Genomic DNA, 19,475 nt, shown 5'->3' on the forward strand with positions numbered 1-19,475 from the left:
ATTCAAGCTACTTAGGACTTACTTCTTAGAAATGTCTCCAAATGTCACTCTTCTTACTTTTAAGTATAGAATATCCTAACTTTATAAAAATCACAATACTTAGAATATACTTAAGATGACTTTTTAATGCATTTAATGGAAGGGGAGAGGAAGCTTTAAGATGGTTCCTGGAAACATATGTACCTGCTGTCATTACAAAGGGAACTCTTTTACATGTGATTGAAGAGGGAGGTCATGCTGGGTGAAGTATAAGTAAGACGGAGTAATGTAGTTCTTACTCCGCTCTGTTAAGATGGTAGGCCTGTAAAAGACCCTACCTTCCTGTGATATAAGCTAGGAATACCTCATATTGACAATTTTGCTGAAATTGATTGCTGCTGGGATTGGCATGACCAATCTAAGGAAATGCCCACCTGCATGGCTCTCAACAGACTGATGTCAGTTGAGTGAATATGAACAAAAGTATGTACAGGACAACCAGTGTAGATACATGGAGGTAGAAAGGGGAAATAGAAACAGTCACTCTTAGGAAATATCTGATTGAAAAGTAAAGAAAAATTATTGCAGTTCATAGCAAATCATTATAATTGCACTTAAAAGAGATCAGTGGGTAATAATTATTTCATTTAATTTTTCCTGTCTATTGTATTACTTTATCATCATTTAAAACAAGTAGTTAACACAGATATGGGCAAAGCTAAGATTTTAAAAATAATAACAAGGACAATAACAGTTAACATTTATTCAATGCTAATGGTTTGTCAGGTACTACACTAAGAATTTTACATGGAAGATATTATTTAGTCTACAACTAATCTAATAACTCTATGAGATAGGTAGGTAATATTTCCACTCAACACACGGGTAAACTGTGACACACAGAGGTACAGTATCTTGCCCAAGACTGCTCAGCCAGAAAGTCGTGGCTCTGATCACAAAAGAAGGTGTTCTTACCTATTATACAACACAAGAGTAGGAATGTTATCTCACACAGGGTAAGTGTCTTAAGTTAATATATGAGGGAACCATTCTGTATGGTCAAATGTCTTTTAAAAATTCACTTAACTGACCATAACACACATTATATAGTATATATACAAACAAGTTTTATTTAAATCTTATAGTAATATATATGCACTATGTATCTTAGACATAATAATGGGTGGTAAATAATAAACTGTACATATGCAAAATACAATTTTAGAGTAGAACCACTGAAATGAGATGCTTACACTTTGAGGGAGCCGAGACGGAAGAAATAGCATTTTCATGTCCCCTTCTCAGGTTTGCTCTGAGACACATGCTCGTTGCTTAGAATGGAGTTGGAGAATTACCCATACTACTTAATTGGTAATCTCTAAATGTGTTATTTTCTGCTGAGGGCAGAGTTGAATTTGCATAAATAAACTATATACAGTGTCGCTCTGCTGTTTGAAGACTCAATTGTGTTTTCCCCTCTCCTCTCACAATTATTCATGCCTGAGCCATCCTGAGCTCTGAGCACATTCCCACCAATACACACCACAATAAGCAGCCTCAACAGAGCAGGCCTTGTAAATCCAAAATCTCATTAATACCAAAGCAGAGAGGTGACAGTCACCCCGTTTTAACTTTCAGAGAGAAAAATCAGGTAGCCCCAACCAAAATAAGACAAAAAGAAAAAAGATCATCTCCCCGCTGTATAAGTCTTATTTCTAAAAGTTCCTGTTTTTCCTGATTTAACATTTGAACAATTTACTTTTGTATGAAACCACCCAATTACACCCCTGGAGCCAAGCGAAGGTCAAATCCCTTTACACCCAGTAGTCTTGACAACCAACATTCCACTTAACAACAAGATTTCCAAATCCCAGACACAGGCTCTCTTACTGGAAACATTTCCTCTGTAAGTAACAGAATGAAGTGATCACACGCACACAAAAAAGAGCTGGGGACAGGCTCTCTGGGAGTTTGCTGCTTGTGGCTTGACCTGAATGTCAGACACCTGGGGGTCTCCTTAGCGAAGGTTGGTGACCTTCTCCCCTGCATTGCACTTCTGTTCCCTACTGCTCGTCACCTCTAAATGGAACGCCTCTTTCTTTTCTAGAGGAAAGGGGCTAAAATACCAGACTGTGTGTGATGTGCCATCTCTTGGTTGCTAGGACTGAGGCCATTAAAATGGCAGGCATTAAAAGACTGCACCTCAGTACCCAGCTACAAAGCCTCAAGGTCACTGCATTCCACAGCTTCCCATCGGCCTTTCATTCCTGGCCTCAGAGCTTCAATATCCTGGCGAGATCCCCTCGCATTATATTTCATGGGGCTTAAATGCAAGCTCTCCCAGCAAGCCTGAGAGTATAATGGGAGTTTTAATACATTCCTTTTACCTAAGGCTGGGATCTATTTCAAAAAGTTACCCAATAGGTTTTCTTTCAGGTGAGCTCATTGCTGAGACATTCCAAAATGACATTAAAAAATAAATCCTCTGATGACTATATTAATACAGTACCTGGGACACTGAGAGTTATGCCTGAAAATGTCTTAGATATCTATAAATAAACCTTGAAAAAAAATAACCCAGCAGGAGGAATGTGAGGAGCTAATGGAATCCAAAAGACCTCATTGCTACCCCCTTAGAGTTGAAATCCACTCTAGGCCGACGATTGCAGCAGATATAAAAAGCCAGCCACAGGCTGGAGCTGTGTTAGAAAATACTGGGGCAATGGAATATTAATCTCTTTTCCTCAAAAAAAAAAAAAAAAAGGCCACAAACTCCAGTCCTTGAGAGACTGACCTCCTTTGCTTTAAAAAGGTGCCCTCATTAAACATGTATGAGGTTAAATTCGGACAACATATAACCACCTTAAAGATCGGCCAAATGTCCCTTCTTAACTTCAGGTGGAAGAGACTGCAGAGATAAGAGTGAGTGGGATGGACTGTAGAGAATGACTTCGGCTTTCTAAAGAGGCAGAACACGTGTTAGGACCACAGTACCCCTTTTTATGAACATATCTTGGTATCGCCTTTTCTGCCTCAGCCCAACTTACTTGAGGTTCTGCTTCTCCAAGCGGCGCACCCTGCTTTCTCGGCCTGTCAGAACTGGCTGTATTAAGTGTCACAGTATTACCAAGATACTGGAGGACTGGTAAGCATTTTGGTCATGCAAGGGAATCAGTCAAGGGATAAGTCAGGTCTCAGACACCCTTATTTAAGCCTCAGCTGGTGGAATAAAAAACTCATTCAGAATTTGAAATATTTTTACTGCATTTGGAGTGAAGAATGAAGTGTCCAAGTTTTCGTAAACAAACAGTCTGATACAAATACAGCACTGTTGTAGGTCAAAGCAGACGTGATGAACAGAACTTAGGAAGACATGTATGTATATTTGTTTTATATTTTTCTACATTTGCTTTAGTCTTTAGCAGCAACATTAACACTGATCCATGGGCAAAGCCAACAGGACTCTAGGGGCTCCTAACTTGGGTTAGAGGCACCTTTGGGTGTCTTTGGATAAAATTCAAGGAGTCTATGACCTTGAATAAGAAAAAAATTGTATCTTTATTTTCACCAGGTTGCCCAAAGCATCCATGGTACAAAAAAGCTTTGGGGCCTCTGTAGTACTAGAAGAAAACTTGCTAGCAGAATGGGGCAGGTCTTGTTCTAAGGCGCTATCTGTACTACTAATGTTCTCGGCTTGGGCCAAATACAGGGATGGCAGAGCAGTTGGCAAAAAAGTTAAAAGGACTGACTTCTGATCTCTAACTTATTGTACGTGCTTTGGCACAACACCTGGCCTTCTTGCTACTCATAAGGGCACAGCTATTCAAGCTCACAATGTGCCAGGCATGCTGCAAAGCATTTTGCAAGCATTACTCTGTGTGACTCTTACAGCTGCCTTCTGCGGGTGGTACTATTATTATATTCATTTTACAGATAAGAAAATTAAATCTTACAATTATTAAGAAACCTGTCCACAGTCCCATCCAGCTGGTAAACAGTATAAATGGGAGATGTCTCTAAGGCCATTAGAATTCATACTGCAGCGAACTGGGATAACAATTCCTACCCTATTTATCCATAGGATTTTTGTGAAGCTCAAATGAATGACAGATATGTAATACATTAGATTTAAACAGTACTTTCCACTTTCTAAAATAAGTTACCAATATTTTTAAATTATTAGCATTATTAAGATTTTCAAGTACAGCAAAGTGTTGAGTTTGGGAAATTATCAGCAGAAGGATGATTCTATCAAGAGGCCTTTTAAATTTCATTCCATGTTAAATGGCAATATAATTATTACAAAGAATGACTGATAGACTGTCAAAGGATTTATATTAATGCTAGATAAGGATCAAGTCAAATTAATACTTGCTTGTTGGTGTTCTGCTACAGGGCTTGAAAAGTTTATTCCCTAAGTTAATGAAACAAGCACCGTTCATTCTGGCTGTAGGCTTTTAATTTATTTAGTAATTTCTTCCCCCTGAGGCTGTAGTGAAAGGAAAAATTCAGTCCCTCTCCGGTCAGATAATACAAGTCCCAGAATGGAGCAGCCTAAGAAGACATGGCTTCATCAGCTGCCCAGCATTACAGCTTTCCTGCTCCTTTCTCAGTAGCTCTATAGAATTTTTTGTGTAGAGCGGAGAGACTTCTCCAGGGGCATTCTCACCCTGACCTCTCAGGGCCCACTTACCTGACTAACAATGAAGAAGATGACAGTCATGGCAGCACAGGCCAAGGTGATAAGCATGAGGAACTTGAACCTGAAAATTAGCCCCTGTTAGGTAAGAGAGAAAGACTCATTTAACATGCCAGCAGCTACCATCAATCCTTTTCTCAATATATAAATCTATAAAAAGCTAATTTAAAAAATCTATTACACCAAATCCCTAAGAGTGATGGTAAAATAATTTCACATAGTAGCATTTCTCCTGCAGAGGTGAATGTGGTTGAAAAATGTATCCAGCCAAATATTTCCTATATTCTTATCTCTCATGAAACAGCGATACCAGAGCCTGGGAAATTATATTCACAGCACGTCTTGGGGCTGCTAATTTCCCTGCTAAGCTGGTTATGCTTCTCTGCAAGGGTTCAAAGTTACCAAATCCAAGTTTTCTGCGGTTGTAATAAAATTCTGCTCCAGTGAACAAAAAGAAATATGCATATTAATCAACATGAAGTGGATTTGGTTGAATTTTTTCATGTGTCACTCCAGCTCTAGAGACAAGCAAAGCTGGAGAAAGTGCCCGGCGTTTCCTGAGGGCAGAACTGAAGGGAACCTGTGTTTTGGGGAGGGATGCCTCTTATTCCGGGGCTCTCATCTGCAGATCCACTGCACATAGAAACACTGTGGTTCTGCAGTTTCTGTTTTTCTTCTCACAGAGGAATTAGGCCCATGTCTCTAAGTACAGCCACTTTAGCATGAACCGAAGAGATCCTTCAGAAATTAAGAATGTGTTGCTTGTATTCGAGAGTTAAGGATGTTGAGGGCTTTTCTTGAATCAGGCACATAATGTATGAACAGAGATTACTGAACTCTATCTGAGCACCTGGCTGGATATTTCAAAGGGAGACGTGGGCTCCCGGAGTCTGGAAATCAGATCACCTGGGATGAAGCCCAGTCTTAACACTGCTTCTCTGCAAGGGAACCTTAACTAATGCCTCAACCCAAACCAAATCCCATTTCTACCACACTCAAATCTCCCATCTAGTATGCACCCACATTCCATCCCAAAGCTGAAGAACCTGCTGGGCAAGTTTATTCCTCACTGGGGACAGAAAGACATTTATCCCACAGAAAACTCCAAGATTTAGACAGGCTCGCTAGATGCTTCTCAGAATAGCTTTTTATTTTGACCAGGGACTAGCCTCTTATTTTGCCCAGGGACTCTATAGTGCATGTGAATCTCTCGATCTGTCTTTGAAGTAAAAACTTCCACTCTCCAGGTGCAGGGGTGTGTGTGCATGTGTGTTTACATATCAAGCAGGAGATGCTAAGTACCAGTTCCTGAATGACCCAAGAGATCTGCTTACCTCATAGTGCAGCCGCCGGACTTTGCTCATGGCTGGCAGGCTAGACTGCTTTCCGTTGATGTTTCGAAACACCTGAAATACCATGAAGCACAGAAACAGGAAGTAGAGACAGAGGCAGATCCCAGCCACAATGATGAAGGCCATCTGACGGTGTCCAGTAAAGGAAATGGTAGGCTAGCCAAGGACACAAGCATTGCCAGCTCAGTTGGCAATACTCTTTATCTCCAAATATTTAGGCAATTTTCAGAAGGATAAAAGATGAAAACCTAGCATTTTAATGCTAGTGATAGAGGTTTTCTTTTTTTAACCCCTAGCGATTGAGGTTTTCTGACACAAAAATATCACAGCAAGGAACGTTCAAATTGTTTCTAAGCCAAATAAGAAGAGAAATGAAGATGTGGTTGTTAAAAATGCAGATTCAAGGGCCCGCCCTAGACCTAAAACACAGAATCGGAATCTGCTTTTTAACAAGGTCCTCTGGAGATTCATATGCAGAACAAATTTGAAAAGCACTAAAATACTGGATGTTGTTTGTAAAATAGTGATCAGGGGGAAAGCTGCATTAAAATCACCAGGAGTAAAAATACAGGTGGTCCAGGTCTCTCACCACAGATATATGGAATCAGATTTTCCAAGGGCTAAGAATCCAGTTATAACCATGTTTGGAACCACTGGCTATACCCTGGATTTTTACATAAATATTGAGATAGCCTAGAATCAGAAGGGGTGGGGTGGGGGTGGGGATGGTAGTAGCAGGTGCTAAGGGACACTGGCCATGGGATTGAAGGCCTTGAAGCAAAACCAGGAATGGAGTTCTGTTTGCAATTTTCTGTTCACCACAACAAAAATCTTGTTAAATGGACCAGGGAGCAGAAAGACAGATGGCCAAGGTAGGAGTTGAGGATGGTGGCAATATACTTTGAGACCGATCGGGGTGACTTCGAGACCTATCTTTAAAGCTCAATCTGAGAATCACCAAGGATTTGGGTAGAGTGAGGTGGCTTGGGAGACAGCAGTCCTCATTCCAACTTCTTTCTGCTATAACTCCACCTCAAGCTGCATAGCTTAAAATATTTTAACAAGTGTGAACTCAGCATGCACATCTCATTAAATAACATATTTAATGAAGTTTTTCCTTCTTTCCTAAAATGGACAGTACCTTGGATTGAAGGAAATATAGTTATTTGCTGTAGGAGTTGAAATTTTATTTGCTTCCCTGGACCTCCATCATATCTGTAGAACAAAAGAGTTGGAGTAGACTTAACATAAATATTCCCCATGTGGTGCAGCTGATATTTTTTGGTTGGGGGGATGGGGGATCGGGAAGCTCAACTCTCTTGTCTTTAAGATATAATACTACTGATTTAGTTTGCTCACAACGTTCTTGTGATACTAAGAAGACAATATAAACATCGTGGCCAGACAAAGCGTATTTACCATCACATGACAAGATATTATCCATCAAGAAAGAATACAGCTCAAGCCTTTCTCCCTTCTACAGGGAGAGTCTTTTTCTCCCAAAGCATTTAACATATTATTCAGGAAGATAAAATATTTAAATCCAGCATCCTAAAAGGGATAAGCTAAGACTGTCACTTCTGCTTCATTAAGATGACTCAGACAGGGTTTACGCCAACCAACCAGAAGCCCTGATGACGCCTCTGGAACTAATCACTTTAGCCTTATCTCCACTTGGTCTCGGAAATGAACAGCAGCAGCATGGTATGCCAGCTCACCAGGGTCGCTGTAAGAAGTCTCACACACAGGCGACTTCAGAAACAGTCTCTCCCACAGGGACCCAGAGAGGAACCTCCAGGGCTCCAGGGAAAAGCTAGTCATGCTTCAGTCTGCAGTAAACAAGTGGAGAATAGATAGGGCACAATCAGAACAGCAATTCTGATCCCTCTGCCATGGGGATGTGGTGCAACCTTCTTATTTTTCCTGCTCTCACCCAGGCTTGAAAGCAAGTGTTAATTCCTCTCATTATTTGCTTTAATTGTGCTATTATCACTGGTCTAAGAATCAAAGCTCTGGCTGAGCACATATGGAGAACATCATTAGAAAATGATCTTGGGGACTGGGCAGCTGGGGGAAGAAATCAAACTCTGAGCCCATCCAGAAAGGATACAGCCAGCTCTGTTCCAACATCTGTAGTCCAGATACTGTAGAAGGGATTCGTGAGTTGTACCCCTCTACAAAGAGAAACAAGATGGAAAGGCAAGACACAATTAGTACAGAGGCAATGGGCAACTTTTCTTTTTACATATTGTTAGCTTTTCAGCCAGAGTGGTAGGGGCTGTATTTAGACCAAGAAAAGTCACAGAGGACTTAAAGACAAATGGAGTTTGAAGAATATGATCAGTCCAAATATTTTGTGTCTTTAGAGCTTTGCCTTTGACTTAATCTCAAGCCTTATCTGAGGATATGACCATGTCCAACACTTTTATTCCACAGACCTCTAACCACCCATCTCCCTTTTGAATACTCTTCCTAAAGAGCCAGGAGTGGACATGATGACAGGCATTTCAGCCCAGAGACCCACAGGCATCTGCTCACCTCTCACACATGTCAAATATGAAGAGGCAGAAAGAGCCAACAGCAATTGGTCCAACTTGCTTCCAATACCCTGCTATGTGATTCCGCTCATGCTGATCCTGATGAAAGCCAAATCGAGACATGAAATAAAGACAAGGAGAGCAAAGCAATTCTACAGGTGAGTCAGTAATTCAAACAATCTTTGATGACAACCTATGGTATATCGAGCATCACGTTAGACTCTAGGCATACGAAAATGGGTGAGACCAAAATCTCTGTTCCTAAGAAACTCATGTTTGTTAGCCCATCCTCGAGGGTTCTCATAGTAATAACAACAGGATGCCATGGGAACACAAAGAAAGGCCTTGTAATTTAGTGGGCCACAAAATCATTCATTCAGAATTAAATCCCTATGTGACTTATCACTTGTTTGTTAAGGTGGGGTGGTCCCCAGAAGATAAAGACCGTAAGGCATTAAAATATATCAAGGGTAGGAGGTCTTTTATGGTTAGGAAAACAGATACGTGTTTTCCCTGTTTTTATTAAAAATAAGAATGGTTCTTCTTGATGGATATACAAAGACTCTAAAAGGCAGAAAATGAAGGAACGTTAAGTGAGAAAATGGAGAAAGGCAAAAGACATATGTTAGCATCTGGGCTGGACCAGGTAGGACAGTCCACACCAGACTACTCTGGGCAACCCACCCTGATAGTCTGTCCTGATGCTGTATCTGAGTCCCCTCCACTCTCAGTCCCTGCTGCTGATGGTTCATCTCAGTGTGTCATTGAGGACCCCTCATGCCTACCCTACCCTGGTTGGTCATATGGAGGTTATCTTGGGAAGAAGTATATGGTTCTGTATAATGCCCATTATAATTCAGCTGGGGTGGGGACGAATAATGTAGGTGTGAGGTTTGGGCAAACCCTCCTCCTAACTGGGTTCACTGGGACTTTCTGAGTTTGCAGGCTATACTGATTTAGTTTGTAAAATTTGTGCCACGCAAAGGAGAGTCTCCATACATATTTTGCAGTCTTCAGTTTGAAACTAGATGGTCTCCTCTTTACTTGCCAGCTCTCACTGGTCTCCTGGAAGGGCTGCAGGGCTTCGGAAGCAATGATCAAATGCAAATGAAATTTAAAAACAGTCCACTTGACTATGAAACCCAGGTGCCTGACATGGGGCCCAAGTTCCAGCTGGCTTATCATTCTAGCTACAATGTGATGATGGCACCATTCTTATTTTTAACCATGGTCCCTCTTCAAATATGCTCTGGTGTCTGTGCAAATCAGGAGGTCAGTATTTCAGGGTAATAGGGGTTATTAGGCCACCTGGATAAATTGCCAGCTGGAAAGAACTGGGCCCACATTCTCTGGTGGTTGCCTTGGTCCTGGGGACAGGCAGAACAGAAGCCAAAGGACAAGAAATAATGATTACCATTAACATTTGTGTGTTTACTTTCTGCTATGTTATTCACATTTAAACCTCACAAAAACTCTATTTATAAAACCCATGTTATAGATGGGGAACCCGAGATTCAGAACGATTTAAGTCAGTTGACTATGGCCATACAGCTAGTAAGTGGTGAAGAAGGAACTTGAACTGAGGGTCTGACTCCAGAGCTCAAGCCTGTATCGCTAATTTATTCTGCCTCATCCACTGTCCCTTCCCCGGTGGACTCTTACCATCATGTGCTCGCCACAGAAAATAATCCAGAAGGAGAGAAGCATTGCATAGAAGATACCCTGTCGGATATCACCAAACAACAGCATCCAGGTCCAGTCAAACCCAATGGAAAACCATTCCACTGGGATATTGATAAAAGTCATGGAAATTCCAAGGGCAAAGATGACTCTGATGGTGAGAAAATATCAGGAAAACAACTTTACTCATTTGGGAGGCAGATCTTCAAAAATCAGAAGCCAGTTTTGGGAACTGAGATGTCATTTATTATGGCTGAAGTCATACGATTAGTTTCTTATCCCTCATAATGAGTTTCTACAAAGAAATGCAAAATGTCTTATTCTGTTGGCACCACTGCAGAATAAAGGAGTGTTTCATTAACTTTTCCACATAATCGAACCTAACCTACTTAATCCCTGGGACTTTATTTTGGTACCAACTCAGATTAAGAGCTTCCTACAATGTTTTAGCCTCCTTTGCCTTCTTAATCAGACCTCATTGAATGTAATTATCCTCTCTTACCCTTCCAGGTTATCATTAAGAACACTCACTATTACTATGATATCCTTAGAACTATGAATTACATAGGCACATGCATTTCAATGATAAATGTCTCCAAACAATAAGAAATACAAATTCTTTTAGCTGCTTTCTTAGTTTTTATTATGCTTTTCTGTCACACAATTAATCACCACTTCTCTATCAAACTATCATTCAGTCACTGATTTATTCCTACTTTCGTTCATACCAATGAAATACATGTTTATTAAGCCCAGATCATGTGACTGTCATTTGTCAGGGCTATAGATAAATAAATAGGACCAGTTCTTTTACTCATAGTGATATATTCAGTGGCTGAGCCAGATAAAGTATGATAAGCGATGTGATAAAAGTATACGCAGGCTGCTCCCAGGACATCTAATTTGGACAGAGACAGAAATTAACCTGAGTTGTGAGTCAGGGTTAGGGAGGTGGAAGAGCACTCCAAGCAGAGGGAAAGCATAGATGGAGGCAGAGAAGCTTAGGGCATTTGGGGATCTGCGTGTAACACATATCAGGAAACAATAAGACATGATACCAGAGAAGCGAGAAGGGCTGAGCTCATGAGGGAACCTCAGCAGAGAATTTGCAATTTATCCTGAAAGAACTGAGGATCTAATAAAAAAGATTAAACAATAGAGTGATGTGATTCCTTTATTCATTCAAAAAATTCATATTTAATGAGTTCCTACTACGTGCCAGTCACTATTCTAGATGCCAGGGATATAGTAACAAATAAAACAGACAAGTGAAACTTCATTCAGATGTGGTGAGAGAAAGGGTATGGGAGGGAAGATAATAAATAAAAAGAGTGAGTATTATGAAGAAAAATAAAGTAAGGTAAGAGAATGGAATGTGATGGGATGCTATTTTATATAAGTTGGACAGGGAAAAGCCTCTAAAATAAGAGACTTTTCCCTGAGGAACTGAGCCTCAGAGATAGCTTAGAAAGAACATTTTATAGAATGAACAGCAAGTTCAAAGACCCTGAAGTGAGAGCATGCCACAAAGGGGACTGGTGGGTTAGGTAGAGAGGATAAGGGATGAGATCAGCATTACGAGGGTCCAGAACATCTAGGGCTATAGGCCAGGGCAAAGGAGATGCAAAGCCAATAGACAGTTTTGAGCAGAGGAGTGACATGATCTGATTTACACTTAAAAAGGAACAATCCAGCTGCTCTGTGAATAGATTACAGGGAGGTAAATGGAAGAAGCAAGGAGAGCAGTTGAGAGGCTATCTCCAATAACCCCAGAGAGAAATGATGGTGAGTTAAATTAGGGCCAAAGCAATAAAAATGGTAAGGTTTCTTTGTGCATTGGATGAGAAGGATGAAAAAAAGAGAAGTAAAGGATGATTCCTGCATGTCTAGTCTGATCAGGGGACACATGGAGTTGACATTTCCTAAGATGGGAATGACTAGGAGAGGAGTAAGTTTGAAGTGGTAGGAAATCAAATGTTCTTTGCACATGTTACATTTTTGTGCAAGTGAAGATGTTGAATAAACAGCTGGAGCATTTGGGTTCAGAGTTGGGAAAGGGTGGGGTTGATGATTATAAATTAAGAGTTATCATTTAGATGATTATTCAAATCGTGAGACTAGATATCACCAGAGTAATAAGCATAGAGCAAAGTTCCAAAGATTTAGCCTTGGCTCTAAAGTTTAAGAGCTTAGAAAGTTGGTTGGAAACAGCAATGGAGACTGAGTAATGGTCAGCAAAGAAGGACAACCACAAGAAGGATGGAGGAGGCTCTGAAAAAAAAAGCAAGTTATCAATTATGTCAAATGCTGATGATGAGTCAAGAAAAGTGAGGACGGAGAAATGACCACTGGATTTGGAATGTGAAGGTCACCAGTGATCCTGTCAAGAGCAATTTAATGGAGGGTGAAATGGATTTCAGAAAGAATATATTTCTATATACAGAAAGATATACCGATAAGTTTTTTAAGGACTTGTAAAAAAAAGAAAAAGAAAAAGAAAAATGGTGTGGTAGCTTCAGGGGAAGATTTTATTTAAGAATGGAGGATGGTGTGGAGTGTTTGTACACCAATGGGAATAATCCAGAAGAAAAGGAAAAGTCCATAACATGGAAGAGAAAGGGGACATATCTATAGGAACATCATTTTTCTGGTGGTAATTGAAGTTGGACTTAGAAAAGAGGCAGTTCAAACACTGTGACAGAGATAAATAACTGATTCAGACCATGGGAACAAGGAGCAAGAACATAATAAAGAGCCCAAAGAGATAAAACTGTAGGATTTAATAATAATTTGCATGGGAAAGCTAGAAGAGAAAGAGGAATCCAAAATGACTCATGGTCAAATCAGTAGCCCAATTAACACACTGACCACTTGAACCTGACCCCAGCAAAACCAGGAGCATGGCAGGCAGATCATGCAATGCTGTGTTCCTTCAGAGTGCTCCAAAATCAGCTCTTACTTTTCCAGAAGCACTGGTGGTCGGGACATCATGGTAATCCTCCTCCAATACCACACCATAATGATGAAGATACTGGGTGTAAGGAAAGTCTTCATGGCAAACCACACTTTGGTGAAACCTCCATTTTGGTGGATTCCCTAGAGCAAAACCAACAAAATTTTGAAGGTGAATATATCTTCATATTATTTTCTACCAGCAAATGCATTTTGGAGAGAGGTGAGGGGAGATCTTGTCTGCTAAACTTTCAAGATCAAGAGCTTTCACATTCACAGCACGTATTTTCCCTCAACTGCCCCAGCTCCTTCTCAGGCATTGTAGAAATATAAAAGTCACAAAAATGGACCCACCGTATACTAAGGAAATGATTAAGAACATGACGAAAGATTTTTCTGTAAGGCTTTCATTGAAAAATTGGAGATATCTTAGTTGCCCAAAAGGTTGAGATGGGGAAATGCTAAGTGGTATTGCAAAGTATATATGCATTATATTCACAATAACGACTAAATTTAAAAAATAAAAACAAAAGCCAATAGAGCATGATCCCATTTTTGTAAGTGAAAGTCTATATGTAGAAAAATATCTGGAATCAAAACTTCAACCATGGTTATTTCTCTAAATGGTAGGATTTAAAGGTAATTTTTATGTTCTGTGTGTTTACTTGTGCTTTCTAATTTTCTAAAATAAATATGTATTTCTTGTGTGATTACCTTTAAATTAAAAAAAAATGGTCTTTCTCCATGTTCTAATTTTTTTCCCTGTTCAACAATTAAAATGGAAAGAAGCTAAGACACCACACTGTTCCCTTCAACATTTGTGCTTACAAGTTGAAATATGTAAAAAAAAATTACTTTTATCTTGGTGGTATTCATTATGCAATCGTGATCATTATAATAACATCTTACATGGGCACAATAATTGCATTATTTTCTATTTCTATAATCTCTCACACAAATTTATGCTCTCAGCTGTCATGGGTATGTATTATTATTCCTACTTCTCAGATGAGGCAACTGAGGCATGGAAATACCAAGAATGAGATGCAAGCTCCCTTCAAATATGCATGCTCAGGAACCAGTGTTCTTAGCCGGTGTTCTAGTGCCACAGGCTGCCAAGGTCAATTAGACTCACTTACCACCAACCGAATATCTTTTATCTCTCCGATCCCAACATTGATTTTCTTCTTCTCATTCACAGGCAGCCGGATATTAAGAAGATAGTACTTATGAGCCACAGACCCAATTTCCATGAAAGGAAGAACATCACATTCATAGTAACGGCCCTCATGCTCTGAGGTCTAGAAGAATAACAGAGAGTTTCAGGCAGGGCCACCAATTCCAAGGAAGTCTGAATTATCTTACCTTTGCCTTCTATCGCCAATGCTACATAGCTAATGCTTAAAGGTATACTTTAGAGGTACAGATAATAAGGCACGCTGGAAGCAATGATATCCATTGGGTGCCCCACCCCCTGGCAAAAAAAGAAACACCAGCCAAATTTGAGGTAGAACCAGAAGTGTTAGGTAAAAAGTAGAAATCTCTTCTATCTCTTTACACTTTATACTTCAATCTTCATTTAAGCCTCACATCAGATTAATCTGATTTACCAGGAGTGCAGGCTTGGTATTTGAGGCATATCACTGGAGACCTGTAGGGCTCTAAGGAACAGCCAACTTCTTAAATGTTCAGGAAGAAATCTTTGCTGACGTTCTTCATGGTCTTTGATGATGGCTAATTACTTGCATGCTTTTGGCCAGCAGGATATGTTGCAAGAAGCTACTTTTTATTTATTTGTCAGAAACTGAGCAAGTCCAGGAGCCCTTGGAATTTGGAGAAGACAGAAAGGAATCAAAGGTGATAATGGGATTAGTTTGTTACAGGACACCCTCTTAAAATTTTCTGTCTCCAAAGCTTCTTAACTGCTTAAGAGGCAAGAAGGCAGAGGGAGCAAAAATTTTAATTAAACAAAAATTAATCCCAGTTTCTGAGAAAGCTTCTTGGACTTCCTGGCAAACAATTAAAGAGGTATTGCCCAGAGTATGGCCATGGAGATTGGAGAGTACAGGTACAGGTTGCTTTTGAAAACTAAATTCTGCTCTCCAGTCACCAAGGCTCCTGGCTGTGTGTCCCTGTTAGGGGAGGGTTGGGAGATAAATATGGGCTTGTACAGGCATGAGCTTTAGCAGCCTTTGGCTTTTCCCCAATGAAAGGGTTTATATGCTAGTTTCAATGTTTACTGGGTTTCCACCTTCTAATCAAGTGATAGGGGAGACCTAATTTGTTGTTCCTAAACCTAAAGACTCAGAACTTCTATAATCTTTAACAATCTTCAGAGTAAAAACTCTAGTGTGTGACTGCAAATCTTTACTGCTTCAAAATCATTTCTCCTTCTCCTTGATTCAAACTGGCCTTGGGTTCACTTGCTTCTTTTCTTTCCTTATTCTTCTGTGTTCTGCATGACCACTCCCTTAATCATAAAGCCCTTAAGTCAGCATCAAACAGTTTTAGGAACAAAGCCCCAGGTCAGCTAACCACAGAAACTGAATTTTTCTGTCAAACTAAAGGTAACATATTGCATCTTGCAGCTACACATCCACGAAGGTGGAAAGACCCTACCAGAATCCCCTTAAAACCAGAAAAAACAATGCCGTGACTGACATTGGGACCTGATACAACGATCAACTGCTTTTTACCCTCGCTCTGACCAATCAATAGAGCCCAAGACCCCAATCCCTTCACCTACTAATGAGTTTCCCCCTATATAACCTATCCTTAGAGGCCATTTGGGAGCCAAGTCTTTGAGTGCTAGCTCACCTGTGTCTCTGGGCCTGGCGCCATTTCCCTTAATAAACCTCTCCTTTCTTTGATGCAAACTCCTGTCCATGCCTCTTTCAGCTTTGACATGTGCAGGTCAAATGAACCTCTTGCATTTAGTAACAAATGGAGCAATCAGAAGGAAGATAACAAGGAATCTATATAGTCTAACTACTGTATGAAGGTCTCTGCTTGTTCTATGATCTTGAAGAATTCTTTATTATAAAGTCAGAACTTAAGAGTACAATAAACAGACCTTTGTATAGAGATGAGAGACACGACAAAAGTAGAGGTAGAGCAAGTAAATGTCTGGCTTATGTGTTTCTTCTACTCTTCCATTCCCTACTCACCGCAGACATCACTAACCAATCATGATAGTTTTTTGTCCTCTAAAGTTTGAGGGGCTCTTATAAGGGATGCTGGTTGATTAGAATTGGCTTGTGAGATTGAAAAAAACTCTTCTGTAGAAAGAATCTTGCCTCTTTTCCAAACTTCAGCTGCAGGCGTGCTTGATTCCTCCTGTATGTATAGGTTGCCTTTCTCTCCTCTCTGCTCCTTTCTCTCTTATGCTTACAAATCAGGGCTGATATTAGGCCTCTGAAGAAACTACTGAAAATACATTACAAGCTCTAATTCAGCCTCAGATTAAGCTGTTAAGGAGGCTAATCATGCCTGTAGTAATGGCAAGAAGACAGTTTTCTGATGTTTCTAGTCAGTCTTATTTCTATAAATTGACAATTTAAGGGGGAAGGGAACAAAATCTATTTAGTCTAATGCCACTGACTTAATTACGCCTCTCATCCATGGTCTCAAAAGTACTTAGTAGTATTGGGTTCAGGGCATGAGTCTTCCAAGTCCAGCCTCCAGCTCTGATGGGGAAAAGGATACTTGAATGCAGCAGAAACTACTGTAGTCAGAAATGCATGAAGAGAGGCATTGTTCTGTGATAAGGAGAATACTGAACTTTAAGCCAGGAGACTTAGAGTTCTATCTTGACCTTGCTCCTTGCTGGGTACCTTGCGAAGGTTACCCACCTCATTTGGCCTCACTTTCCTCCTAAGTAAAACAAAAAAGTTAAATAAGATAATCTCCAGGGTTTCTTCTAGTTCCCTGTCACTGGTCTTTGGGTGTCCTCTACTTCCCTTTTCCTATAGAGAGAGTAACATTATCTTAATTTATCTTAAGTTCAACAAATCAGATGCACTGAATTCTGGGGGATCCTAGCCCAGCCTACCTGTCTCAAAGACAAATTCGCTGTATCCTGTTGGGGATTTTTCTTTATGCACTGAAGTTCTGCCTCCGCATATATTTAGAGCACTTAGGGAAAAAGACACTCCTCCACCTCTCTTTGCTTCCTTCCATCTCCCTCATCCCTCCCCCAACTCCAGCATGAGACTGACTAATTAGGACAAATTACAGCAGGTGGCAACTTGACTTTTTTTTTTTTTAACTTCACAATCCACCAGGGACTAAAAAGCTTTAAAGCAATTTCTCATTTAATCTTCAGACTCAAGACTAAATTTTCACTGCAATCAGAAACACAGATTAGATGATTCACTTCCTTCACACTTTTCAAGGTTTAATATCTTTCTTGAAAAGGATCAACACATCCTAAAGATAATTAAAGAACCATCATTAAGGAGCAGTTGCAGGCTTCTCAATGACCTTCCCCTCGCTCGCTTCTCAGTGCCCTCTAAGTGTGTAAGTAAGGTGAGAAACGATTTCTCCCTTTTCTGAGGATGAAATTCCATATCCCAAAGCTTTATATCCTTTAGCTTAGATATCCAAACAGTTTTGCCACAGAAAGATGCAATCAACTTGCAGCGACAGCTGGACAGTTTTAATTTAATTTTCTGTGTTGCATACAAAGATCTGAAAATGTTAGCTACTCCTCTCTCCTGCTACCTCCAGTTTCTCTCTACCATTCATTTTTACTTGCTGATTGCCCCCCTCCAAGAGCTTACCATAAACAATTCCAAATGGCTTTTTTTGTTGAAGAGGGGCTATATTTAACATCCAGCAAAGGGTCTGGGGCAGTGGCTCTCAAACTTTATCCAGCTTAAGAGAAGGAATTGAAATTCTGTTAAACACAGACTCCCTGGCCCTGCACCCTGAGATTTTGATTCAGTAGGTTGAGGTGTGACCTGAACATCTGCCTTTCCTATAAATTCTCAAGTAATGCTGAAGCTTTTGGTCCTTTGGGCACCATACTGTCTGTAGCTCTGGTCTAGGGAACCTGGGAAGGGAGACTTAACACCAGGTGCCCTAATAGGTACTTATGTGTGGGGTGTAAAGTTTGCCCATGAGAGTCCTGGTGGCCCAAAGGTGAACCTCTTCCTTCATTCTCAAACATGTCCCAGACTAGATGTTAAATGATAAGGTCACCCTTATCACTGTCCCAGACCCTTATACTTATGCCTATCATCCCATAAAGACTCCTATGATAGCGATTATTATCCCACTTTGCAGAAGAGAGTGTAGCTCAGCCAGATTAAGTAAGCTTGCCTAAGGTCACACAGAGAGTAGGTGATACAGCCTGGACTTGAAGCCAAGTATGTTTTGCTCCAAATCCACGCTTCGAACTAATGTCAATGCTGCGAATCTTCCCCACCTCATCTGACCTCTCTTCAGGGCAGGATGAAAAGGGCTGGGGCATGGTGCTCAGAGGCTGTTCTTACCATGTCACACGGAACCCCAACTGACAGTTATCGACAAAAGCAAAGTTAGGAAAGGCTAATGCTACGAGAGGAGAGGAAACTAAAGCAAACAATGGAGCGGGTACCACAAAGCTGTCGAGACCCTTCAGGAGCAACTGCTCCGAGGACGTCATGTGACAAACAACATACTTGAGAATGTACTGTGCAGTTTGGCCTCTCATGAGTTTCATACAAAGAAAACAAGACCGTTCCTGTGCCAGAAGGAACGTCAGAGGTCACCTGGCTCATAGCACTCCATGTCACCCCCTGAGAGATGCAAGTAACCACAAGCAGTGAGGATGGCTCCATTTCCCCTTCACAGAGACATCAAGAGTGGGTGGGTAAACAGAAGTTGGGGATAAGAATGTCAGGGAGGCATGTACGATGGCAGCACCTGGCTTTGGAAAAGGGCCCCCAGATAATTCTGACTTGATCCTTGAACCATCGAATCTCACTATGTTCTGAAGGTCACTGAGTCAATCCTTACATTCCCATTTATAAGGAATCTAAAGCTTTTGCCCCAAAGAAAAGGTCTCCCTATTTTCAGTGCAGGACGATAACCTCCCTCCCATGGGTGGCTGAATAAGTCCTCCTAGAAGAATAAGCGAGAGGAGACTCTTAAAGATGGCTTAGAAGACTGAGGCTCCAAAGAAAACTAGATTTTTTCAGGTCTTTTTTTTGTCTGTGGTATCAGCAGGACTTTTAGTTTTTATACCTATACATTAGCTTTAACAACAAAGAGATGGCTAAGAAACAAAGAAGT

At 40.6% G+C, this 19,475-nt stretch overlaps 1 protein-coding gene across 2 annotated transcripts in view; it reads right to left on the bottom strand.

Moving 5' to 3' along the window:
* Positions 1-19,475, bottom strand: part of WLS (Wnt ligand secretion mediator) — a 92,090-nt gene that overhangs the window by 11,613 nt on the left and 61,002 nt on the right. For both annotated transcript variants that reach the window (XM_016164531.2, XM_016164532.2), the window contains exons 4-10: positions 14,339-14,500; positions 13,207-13,343; positions 10,230-10,398; positions 8,569-8,666; positions 8,141-8,204; positions 6,013-6,156; positions 4,673-4,756 (exon numbers count right to left, since the gene is read on the bottom strand). In XM_016164531.2, the coding sequence (XP_016020017.1) occupies positions 4,673-4,756; positions 6,013-6,156; positions 8,141-8,204; positions 8,569-8,666; positions 10,230-10,398; positions 13,207-13,343; positions 14,339-14,500 (858 nt within the window). The remainder of the gene's footprint in view (positions 1-4,672; positions 4,757-6,012; positions 6,157-8,140; positions 8,205-8,568; positions 8,667-10,229; positions 10,399-13,206; positions 13,344-14,338; positions 14,501-19,475) is intronic.

Source organism: Rousettus aegyptiacus, unplaced genomic scaffold (genome assembly GCF_014176215.1).
Source record: "Rousettus aegyptiacus isolate mRouAeg1 unplaced genomic scaffold, mRouAeg1.p scaffold_m13_p_1, whole genome shotgun sequence".
NCBI lineage: Eukaryota > Metazoa > Chordata > Mammalia > Chiroptera > Pteropodidae > Rousettus > Rousettus aegyptiacus.